Source organism: Aedes aegypti, unplaced genomic scaffold, assembly GCF_002204515.2.
Source record: "Aedes aegypti strain LVP_AGWG unplaced genomic scaffold, AaegL5.0 Primary Assembly AGWG_AaegL5_hic_scaff_2362_PBJ_arrow, whole genome shotgun sequence".
In the NCBI taxonomy this organism is placed as follows: Eukaryota; Metazoa; Arthropoda; class Insecta; order Diptera; family Culicidae; genus Aedes; species Aedes aegypti.
In genome coordinates, this window is record NW_018735885.1 from 1 (window position 1) to 11,763 (window position 11,763).

The 11,763-nt window shown below is 38.2% G+C and overlaps 1 protein-coding gene across 1 annotated transcript; it reads right to left on the reverse strand.

The window, feature by feature from the left end:
* Positions 1 to 64: 64 nt before the first annotated feature.
* On the reverse strand, positions 65 to 11,456 carry LOC110681024. Its single transcript, XM_021856792.1, has 2 exons — positions 10,924 to 11,456; positions 65 to 1,193 (listed from the first exon to the last, which is right to left on the reverse strand). The coding sequence occupies exons 1-2, from the start codon at positions 11,403 to 11,405 to the stop codon at positions 599 to 601; spliced, it is 1,077 nt and encodes a 358-aa protein (XP_021712484.1). The 5' UTR covers positions 11,406 to 11,456; the 3' UTR covers positions 65 to 598.
* Positions 11,457 to 11,763: the final 307 nt, after the last annotated feature.

Genomic DNA, 11,763 nt, shown 5'->3' on the forward strand with positions numbered 1-11,763 from the left:
CCTTGGGAGATGCACCGTTCAGGTTACGGAAATGCTTTTGTAGGTTCCACCGAGCTCTGTGACAGTGGGCTTTGGCGCAATCATCGTTGGAATGAGCTTCCGTTGGATTTGGCAGGCGTTGGAAGTGTAGCCGTTTTGCGGCTGTACGAGTTCTCTGGAATTTGTTAAATACGTTCGATGAGAGAATCTTCTCTGAGTCTTTGCTTTTGATGATTGGTAGACCGATGATCTTCGAGTCGGGCAACACTTCCGTTTCTGGACCTTCTCCGGAATAACCAATCCACGCAGCTTGGACATGGATTCTTTCGTTGTTCGAGTAAGCTGGTAATAGATGACTTTCTTCTTTCCTCAACGTGTTGCTGCTGTTGATCGCGCGAGGCTATTGCCGTTGGAATATCCAGAAAAACTGGTGGTTCTTGACAAAATCTTGGCATTACCAAACATTCCTCCATTATCTACTTTGCTATCTCCATTCGAAGCCATCATTCCATTGGATGGGTTCAAATTCTCTACGCTGTATGCCTTACCCAATACTACCGGTTTCGATGTCTCCAGTCCAAATTTGGTTTTGTACGAGCCGTTCTCCGCCGTTCTGAATTCAGCCTACATTCTGAACACTATCGACATCGTCCAGGTTCTCCACGCTATGGGCTTTCTTCCTCAGAGTAGCGTACGCCTCAATTGGATCAACAGCTTTCCTTGCGTATCCACTTTCGCTTCCCAACAAGTTCTCCGAACTCTTAGTGAAATCCTTGCTATATTTCCGCAGCGTTGGGTGCCCTTGATTTTCGGATCCTCCATCACTACTCCCTCCTCCTCCTCCTCCTCCACTGCCACCTCCCGACCCATGAGAGAACATGGCAATCTTATCGCGAACACTGCGTTCCGACTTTTCATCCTTGCGCCAGTTGGACCCGACCAAACTAATCCTGGACGGAGGTTTGTTGATCTCGTGGATGTCGAACGACCGTCGGCGGGATTCCTCCTTCTGGAGCGGGAGCGTGGTCGAGGCGGTGTCCGTCGGAATCATCGAGTTGCTGCGAGCGGGCGATGGGAAGATTGGCGGCTTCTTGAAGGTGGTGGTCTGTTCTGGGTGGTTTTGGTCCAAGGCTTTCAGGACCAGATCCTGGCGGTAGACTTTGCGAGGCACTGCCGGTGGGTGGCTCTTCGGTAGGTCCGGAATGTCGTCGTAGCTGGAATGAGGAAAATAAAAGTTTTTTAGAACACACTTGAAAATTGCATGTATAGATTGGATTAAACAACATAGAAGCCACAGGGAAATTTGAACTATATTTGAAGTTGTTATTTCTCCAGGAAAATTTCAAAGTTTTAAAGCCTGCTATACTTATCATAGATAGTTAGTATGCCATTAGGTTGGGTTCTTTAGATCTTATGATCCCTGTGAGTATGGCTTGAAAAGACCTTCAAGTATATGGTGATTCAAAAATTGTCACATTCTACTGTAAGCTCCAACCATCATCTCTTTTCCAATATTGTGATGGTCTTTTTAGAGCTCCAACATTTCTGATGATCAAAGAACAGATATTGTGAAAATTTCGCTAGCTTACAGGATTATCAGAACTACCGCAAAGCAGTTCTTCTGGGGGTGATTCATTCAGAAATCTCTTCAAGATTTAGTTAAAAATCCTGCAATAGATCTTCATCAAGAATCATTTTAATGAATCTGACGAGGATTTGATTATAACTTTCGCCACAAGGTAACATCGTGTTCATCCATATTGATCTTTGAACCTAGAAAAGGCTTGTACTTAACCAACACTGTATCATGCCATTAGCCGGATCCTAAAAGCCCGATTTTTAACTCTGCAACCCAACCATAACCCCGTTCTTCAGTATGGATGATGATATAATCATAAAAAAAATCGTGCTGCTCCTTAGTCCTTAAATGTTTGGCATAGTCCATTTTACGGAACGGCACTACTGATGATATTGCTGTTACTTTCACACGTTACGACCCCGCCTCTTGTCAAAATTTCATTTATGAAATAAGCGATAAGCTGTTCTAAAACGTCTCGTCAAATGGACTATTATCCTAATTACTGTGTTAGGTGCCTTCGCCGTTTTCCCGCAGCCATAGTCGACGTTGCTATTGAAGTTCAATCGGTAGTTTACAGTAGTCGAACAGTTTACCTACATTACAGAGATTGCGAACTGTCTCTTCGGCAATCATCCGTGTGAATCGTTGGCCTTCCACGGATGACTTATCGGTGGTCAGATACAAGGCAGATATTTTGATAATTTTCCTGGTTTTCGTAGCAACAAAACTTCTGCACCTGGAATGGGTTGGGAAAGCAGCCTTTCATGTAACACAACCACGAATGAATATGATGATGATGAGTTACTACCATCTATTGTAGCAAGGCGTCTGCCTATATCACTCGAATATTCTGAAAAGTGATTTGATCAAGATTGTATTGTTGTTTGTGATCAGTCAGTCTCCTGTATGAATAGCCAAATTAGTAACACAACTCTGAATGAATATTACCAAAAACGCCAAGATTACTATTCTTGACAATATGTTGGATTTCACTAGAAATTACTCCTGCATTATTTTCAGGAATTACTACTGCAGTCTTTTCCAAAGATATTTATAGCAATTTCTCAAGAAAATTCTTCGTGGACGATGCAAACCTTCATGTAGGGTTTCTGTCCCAAAATGCTGCATCAATTATTTCAGAAATTCCTCTGATTATTCTTACACTAAATTCTCTAGGGATTTTTCAAAGAAATTCTTCAAGTAATCAATAAACATTGAAACTACCAAACGCGTCTACACGACAAGGCATTTAATGCTCATCCCAAGTAACATTGCAGCTGAATAACAGCTTATTCAGGTAAAACATATTTATTCACCCTCTTTTCAGCTGGATACTCCGTTGTTACCCCTGGGACTAAACGTATCCAGCTTTTTAAAAGCGCTAATGGCTGCCGCAAACAGGCTCGCTTTCTGGTAGGGGTCGGTCGATTTGACGTTAAGCTTGGGTTGTTTTATATTGAGCGGACCCAAGCCAAACGTCAAATCGACCAATCCCTACCAGAAAGCTAGCCTGTTGGCGGCAGCTATTAGCGCTCATAAAAAGCTGGAATATCTGCCATTGGTGCGTGCTTCTAGCAGGTTTCGGCGAAATAACGAGCTGCTTTAATGCTACCGCCCTTCAGGAACGTTGCATTTGGTTGTCAAAAAGTGTAACGCCTGCGAGAATAACAAACAAAACAAAAATATTTGTTTCCTTTCCTCGGTTCTCACCGCTATTGGAATATTTAGGGTAAGAAAATTCTACGCTTTAAGTTCAGAAATTTGAAAAAAGTTTTTGTTTACATTGACGGTTTCGATTTCTGTGGTGTAACGTGTTGGTAACGGTTGCAAGGATGAACCGATTAAATTAAATTAATTTCAGCATAAAATAAACACACTTTACAATGTGCAAACGGTTGATGCAAGTGCGGAATAGTCCAATCTTTCCAAATGGCATGAGAATTTAGTTGGTCTTTCGATTTAAATTGGGAAATTTACAGGAAATGGCCCAGGGGGGTCCAAAATATATTGGTTACCCTATGGCGTTTTCGATCATAATACGTATGATTTCGAAGTGAAATAAAAAAAACGATCTGGTGATAGGAAGGAACGGAATAACGTCATGTCGATGTATAACCACAACGAAACAAGGGAGGGATAGCGATAAAAAGTGGCTTTTTATTTAGTCGCATGTTACCTGCACTCTTCCTAGCATTTCAGTACCATACACAACCCGTGCAGTGGAAATGCTTTTCTAAAGCATTTAGAGTGTAAATAGTAGTGATCTGATGTTTCAAAGCAGCTTGAGCAATCATACTGGGCCGTATGAATAAAATGTAGTAAAGTTGAGTTTACTACAATCTCGGTAGTAAACGCTGGTATGTGAACACAAGTGGAACATGTTTGTGTCATTTTTCCTTTCTACACCTTTCGAACATACTACAAAACAACGCGATTGCTATGAATAAAGGTAGCATTTACTACAAAGCTACTGGTAGTTAGCTTCAGAGGTTGCTACACATGCTTTGAGATTGCGGAATTGAATGAAATAATTAACTTTTGAGTAAAATCATGGGAAAACGATATGAGTTTTGATATTTCCGAAGGTATTTTTGAGTTTTGCTTAGGAATTCTGAGGGTGACGGAAAATATTCGCCCCGCCAATGCTGAGATTTCCGGTAAGATTAGCGGCAGTAGCAATTTGTTAATATCCGTGGTGAATTCTGGCATTACGATAATCATTGTTATTTTCTAGGAATTTTTAGAATGTCCGGTAGAAATTCAGATATTTATAATGTAATTCTGAATTTTACGTGTAAATTCTAACATCTCAGATTCCTTTTTGAATACCGAATTCCTGTAAGGAACTTTGAGATACCGGTAGGGATGTCGGATTTTTTATGAAAATTTCTGGAAGTATAAATACCATTCTAGGAATATTGCGGAAATATTAGGAATCTGGTAAAAAACTCTAGAATTGGGGGTGGGAATGGGATTCATAATATTAATCTCTTGGATTCTTTGGGTATCTTTGAGACGGTATTTCTGTAAGAATCTATGATATTGCGGTGGGATTCCTGCGAATTATTGTGTGAATATTTGTAATTCCTGAAGAATCAAATCTTTGTAATTATGTGTAAAAAGATTCCCATTGATCTCCAGTTCCGGTTGAAGCATAGGCTTCAATATAACGTTTTGGAATGTCGGTAATATTTTAATAGATTTTCTCAAATGGGATTTTTTGGGGGTGAAATTCCGATAAGAATTTTTAATAATTTCCAAAATGGGAACCATGGTGTTTTTACGGGGAGATTTTTCATTGAATTCTAACGACTGCCAATTCATCATAAAATCATAGACATAAGAGAATACCAGACTAATCGCAAAATTACACTACAAATCTTGTCAAATAACAGCACCTTCATGATTTGTGCAAGTTGTCGTGTAATCGATTAGATTCCATGCATTTTCTTCATATGCATGATTGTAATAATTTTAAGCGTCACTCTGAATAGATTGTTCTTTACGTGCAGAAATCACTCTGCACTCTGAATGTAAATTTCTTAACGTGCAGCTTCAGTCACTGCTCATGTTCGAAAGTAGTAAAGTACTACATGTTCGAAAGTTTTTTATTCATACCAAAAGTGTAGTAAACTTTGTGGATTTTTGTTTTTGAGTAGATGCTACATGTAGTAAAGGTTCAAAGTTTTTTATTCATATCACCCACTGTTTCATTAGGACTACGAGCAAATGAAATGCTGAAAGCAGTATTGGTTAGCTGGGTCTTCAACGAACTATTTTGAACAATCCATTAAAATTTCCTTCCAGAGTTGCTTCAACCAATTTTTCCCAGTAAACTCTGCCAGTCATTTATACAAGAATTCCTTTAAGAATCAACTCCAAACATTCTTCCCAATATTGCTGCAAAAATGCTTCCAGGGGATCATAACAGGAAATGTATTACGAACTCTTGCAGATTTTTTCTTGGATTTCTATACACCTTTTTCAAAGGATTGCTGAAAGTTTTCAGGTATATCTTCTAAAAACTCCTAAATGATATTACCACGGATTTTATTCTGTTATTTTGCTTATCAATATTCTAGCAATTTATCCATATTGTAAAGTTTTGGAGATTTGCTTATAAATTCATTTGTTTTCAGGAATTGTTCTCAGTAATTTCTGAAAAGCTCCAGGACGATTCCATGAACATATTTCTGAAATGTTTCAGGATAAATTTCATGGGAAATTTTGTGAAGAAATCTAAGGAGAAGTCACTGGGAGATATTTCTAGTACAAATCCTGTTTGGACACACCAAGGTGATTTTTTTAAAGCATTCCTGTCGTAATTAATAAAATTATTCTTGAAGAAATACCTGGAAGAATTTCTGGAGTAATCCTAGGAGGTATCGTTAAAAGAGATGAGTTTATGAAAAAAATATAAAAAATAGTCTTGAAAGTATGAGAAAATTAAATACAATCCTGGAATGTTTGATTATAAGCTATCACGCAGCGAACTGGACTATCGAAATTCATACATTTTGCCTTATGAAAGATGGAACGATTATCGCAATACGAACACTTTATGTATCGTTTTAGCATCACCCCACACCAATTGCGTCGATAGGCGCGGGGTATACGCACGGAGTCTATCGATCGCAAGGTCCTTGGTTCGATTCCAGGTTGCCGCGAAAACAAAAGTTTTCAAATTTCGTTTTCAAAAGGCAAATTTATGAATTTTCAACCCGATTCCTTGTGGCGAATTTTCATAAGGGGTTCCTATGTTTATCGATAGTCCATTTGCCTGAATGTAGAAATATTCTGCTCATAAAACCATAACTGTCTCTGATGAAAAAATTGGGCATTAAGAAAAAAGCGCTCAAAGCTTAAAGTTTGTCTTTTTATACAAATGATTCATTAATGGGGTGATATGAATAAAAAACTTTTGAACTTTACTACATGTAGCATCTACTCAAAACAAAAATCCACAAAGTTACTACACTTTTGGAATGAATAAAAAACTTTTCGAACATGTAGTACTTACTACTTTCGAACATGAGCAGTGACTGAAGCTGCACGTTAAAAAATTTCCATTTCAGAGTGCAGAGTGATTCTGCACGTAAAGAATAATCTATTCAGAGTGACGCTTAAAATTAATACAATCATGCATATTGAAGAAAAATGCATGGAATCTAATCGATTACGAGACAATTTGCACAAATCATGAAGGTGCTGTTCATTTGACAAGATTTGTAGTGTAATTTTGCGATTAGTCTGGTTTCTCTTCTATGTCTATGATTTTATGATGATGGTACATCAAAGGAATTTTCTGGTGTTGTTTCGGCCTTCGCCAACGCCGATGATTTTTTAAATACTAGCTTAACATTTATTGAAGAGATCTTGAGATTTACAGCATTCAAATTAGGAACCACTATTTTCTAGCACCACTACTGAGATTCTGGTGAAATTGCGGTTAGAATTTTGATGCTCCCCGTGTGTTTTCTTAACAGCATGTTGAATTCCGATGTTTCTAAGTGTTTCTGTGATATTCTCGTATTTCGGTGGGGTTTCTGATAGTATCCTTGGAATGTCTAGAACTTAGAATGTAAAGATTTGTATGAGAATTGTAGTGATTCCTTTGGTAGTCGTTAGAATTCAATGAGGATCTCCCCTAAAACACAGGGTTCCCTTTTGAAAATTATTAAAATTCTTAACGATTCCACAAAAATCCCATTGAAATCTATAAAATATTTACCGACATTCAAAACGTTTATATTAAAGCTTACTTTGAAATTCACAACGGAACTGGAGATCAACGGAATCTTAAAGGTTTTTACAATAATTACAAAGATTGATTTTCGGAATTACAAATATTCACACAATAATTCGCAGGAATCCCACCGCAATCTCATAGATTCTTACAGAAATATCGTCTCAAAGATACCCACAGAATTCAAGAGATTAATATTCGAAAATCCCATTCCCACCCCAATTCTAGAGTTTTTACCAGATTCCTAATATTTCCGCAGTATTCTAGAAAGGTATTTAATTTTCAGAATTATCATAAAAAATCCGACATCCCTATTCGGAATCTCAAAGTTCCTACAGGAATTCCGGAATTCAAAAGGAAATCTGAGATGTCAGAATTTAAACGTAAAATTCAGAATTACTTGTATCAATATCTGATTCCTACCGACATCCTAAATTCCTAGAAAATAACATAATTATCGTAATGCCAGAATTCACACGGATATTATTGAGGATTTTGCCCTCCAATAGACTCACACCTAAATAATTTTGTCACACCAAAATATTCATCCCATCATGTTTGCCATATATTGGATGGCGTCGTAGCTAACAAAGCCAACAAGTAACGCATTATGTTGGATTGTACATTGAATGCAAGGTGCGTGCTTCTATGAAAGTGCCATATAATCTGACGTGTGAGTATTTATTTTTCCACGTTGAAAATGTGCACGAGAATCTATTCCTCAACTAAACGAACAATACAAATTGCTGCATATAACTAAGCTTTTCTCTAGGTCCAAAGACTCTCTAAACTAACAAACATAGCTAGGTTAGTAATACTGTATGTCACAGATGAAATAGGCCTATCTGTCAATATAAGCAACATATTCGAGTATAAAGGTATTTCCTTGAATTTCTAGTGCGTTTTAGTATTTTAATTTTTCTTTTGCAAAAGTGAAGTGAAATGTTAAAATTCAACTAGTAGTTTTTTTTCTTAAAATTAAAAAAAAAGTGTGTTGCTAGGTTGCACAATTAGCTTAGCTTAGCTTAGCTTAGACTGACTACACATATCAATGGTTGCTATTCCGTGATTGACCGAAGTCAGTGAAAATGCACAAAGAATCAACTAGAAGTTCGGCTGGGATTGGCCATAATCTTCTTCAGTGTGCATAATTCAGTGCCTCTATTTATACAGGGTCAATAACGGCGCCGGCCACGTCCTTGCAGTCAGGTGGGATTGGGGGAAGGAATGTTAGTGTGTAACCTTTGCTTTTGGAGACCGTGTTTGCCTCTGCATCTCCACAAAGGTTACTGGGAGGGATGTTTGTTAATGGGTAGGATCGTTGGGTCATAGGATTCACTTTGATAAGCGATTAGACCATGATAAACAATGATTTGTGAGATATATACATGCTTATACGTAAATATAATATTTTCATTTGATATGAACAATTTCTATGTAGAGGAAAATTATGCCGACACTTGAGGTGACGAACCATTCAGAGTTTGTTGAACAAATACCCAAATGTAACATTCCTACAGCTGTCAGGACGAAAGCATGTGTTATTATATTTTACTCATTTGAAAAGAAACAAAAAACTCGATTGGTTGGGACATAATAGAACACTCTTATTATTATGCCGACACTTACAGTGGCGAACCATCCAAAGTTTGTTGAATAAAGTGAACCTTTCGCAAGTCTACACTTGTAGTGTCGAACCGTTCAAAGTTTTTTTAATTACAAAAATAAAGGTATATAAGAGGTGTTCTGAAAAAAAAAATGTTAAACATAAATAAATCATGAATCAGAGTTTGTGTCGACACTCACAGTGACGAACCATCCATAGTTTGTTGAAAAATCATATTTACATCCCACCATTGTAACGATTGAATGTGCAGTCATACATATTTTATAGATTAGAAATAGTAGCATGAAACGAGCTCACCAATTGATCCGTTATCCTTGACTGAGCAGCCACAATCCACTTTCGGCTTCACTCGTTTGCTCGGCTATAAAAAAGCACTCAGGAAAAAAAATAAGCGCGCGACCCAAAAAGAATTAAAAAAAAAAAAAAAAAAAACTGTTCGGGCTTTCTTGACGCACTGCCCAGGAGCAAGCGTCAAGGTCGAAAGATCAAACAGAACTAACCGATCACGGCACTTTTTCAGTTACTCCAACCGAACTCACCGATCACGCCACTTTTTCACTTACGAGACCGACGCGCGACATGTTTGATCCTGCCCTCGTCGCTTGCCCCGGGAAAAGCAAGTGTCAAGATCGAATGATCAAACAGAACTCTGTGTTGCTAGGTTGCACAATTTAAATAGAAATAATTTTGAAATTGAGCTTTGAGTTTTCAGTTGAAAGTTAAAATGTTGGATTTTAAATTGTTTGCAAATCGTGTTTTAGGTTTTAAAAATAAGTAACTAAGATAACTTCTTCTTCGAAACATAAGCTGTTCTTTCGTATTAAATTGTTGCAACAATTTTGAAACTCGTTTTGCACATTTTCCAACACGTGGCATTCGAGCTGGTGCTAAAGTTAGGCTCCTTCGAGGGTCACATTTTTTAGACCTTGAGAAATAGACAACAAAATTCCAACCTAGAAAGTTCCTCGATCGGCGAAATTCAAATTCAATGCTTTCAGCCGGTCTGGATGAATCCGAAGTGAAATTTGTGGATTGTCCTAAAGAAATCCTGTACAAACATACGAAGCTCAACGAAGTCCGTGACGATTTCCATGAATTTACGGAGATATTGTGGAAAATTTTACCATAGGCCTTAGTAGATGTTTGGAAGAATCCCTGCAGAAATTTCTGAAATAGTTACTGAGAGATCCTCTGTAGAAATTTCTGCAGTAATTTGTGGATATTGCCTTACAGAAATTTATGGTTGAATTTTTAAAGTAGTCCCTAAGATATCTGATTGAAAATCCCAAGAAAATTCTTGGAAGATATGTTGATTTGAATACGCTGGAGAAATTATTCAAGGACATTCATAACAAATTTCTGAAGGTATCAGTAGGGAAATTCAAGATTTAAATCAATGAAAATCTTAAAATCCAAAAGAGCATCAAACGAATTCGTCATCTTATTGGCATTACGTCCTCACTGGGACAAAGCCTGCTTCTCAGCTTAGTGTTCCACAGTTATTAACTAAGAGCTTTCTTTGCCATTTCGCATTCGTATATCGTGTGGCAGGTACGATGATACTTTATGCCCAGGGAAGTCAAAGAAATTTTCATTACGAAAAGATCCTGTACCGAACCCAAACACCTTCAGCATGGCTTTGCTTAGTAGCCGCGGACTCTAACCACTCGGCTAAGGAAGACCCCAAATCAATTCTTGCAGAAGTCTTTGAAGTAAAAACACAAGAAAAATTTAGCTACTTGGTATTTACTGATGTCCACCCTAGACTACAAAAAAAAAACAATATTTTGGAGGCTTGTAGAACTCATTTCAATGAACGAGTCAGTAACAAAAAGTATGCAAATAAATGTATCAATCAAGAAAACGTTCGTTAGCTTTTACCAAATTCTGGACAGTTTCTCTGAGTACTATTACGTTTCGCAAACCTCATTAAAAAGGCAATGCGAACGTCAACGTAACCACAACCCAAGGAACCGTCGTCCCTCAACGTACCTGGAATGTTTATCTCCCTTGGCCAGCGCCATCGCCGAGGCGACCACGGTCTGCGACTGTGTGACGACGGTCATTCCGTTCGGTGTGGGCTCGCTGAAGTTCGGCGGGAACTCATGCCCATCCGGAGGCAACCGTGAGAATGCTGGTGGCACTACTTTGCTAATGCTGTTGCTACTGATGATGATTCCCGTTGCTGACGTTCCTCCTCCTCCCACGCCGCCGGTCGACTGATGTACGGTACTGGCTATGGCAGTCACTGTCGTCGTCGTTGTCACCACATTGTTCATCTGGTCCATAATCGTGACGGTCTGGTCCACTGTTCCTGGGTCTTTGATGTCGTCGATTTCGTTGCTAGTGCTACTGCTGTTGGCAAGAAGGTTGGCTCTAGGCTTTGATGCTGCTGCTGCTGGTACTATTGCCAACTGGTTGGAAGAATTGGTTGGTTCTGTGAAAAAGATCGATGAGAAACGGAAAGATGACATGAGAAATATGACCGGAGCTATTATTTTTAATTTGTTTTGCTAAAGACAGAACTAGATTTTGCGCGCGCGACAAACGATTCGATTCACGATTTGCGAACTGTTGCGCCACCCCGCACAGTGGTACCGTCTAGAGGCCAAACTTAAGTTAATGAAATGTAATATGTTGTTAACAAAATGTTAATAAAAGCTTAAATTCGTTTACCAATTAGGATAATTGTGTTGCCTATCTCAGAACACCTAGATATAAGAAATTAATGTAATGTTTGATAATAGAGAAGATTAAAATATTATGTGTTTATAATAATACTTATCCACAGTCCCCTGAAAGAAATGTATAAAATTCAGATTTTTAAGAATC

Bases quoted from the DNA above. Each gene is read 5' to 3' on its own strand.
- LOC110681024 (XM_021856792.1), bottom strand. From the start codon at position 11,405: ATGTCATCTTTCCGTTTCTCATCGATCTTTTTCACAGAACCAACCAAT. The intron at 1,194-10,923 runs GTACGTTGAGGG...TCCTCATTCCAG, and splicing joins AAGGGAGATAAACATTCCAG to CTACGACGACATTCCGGACC.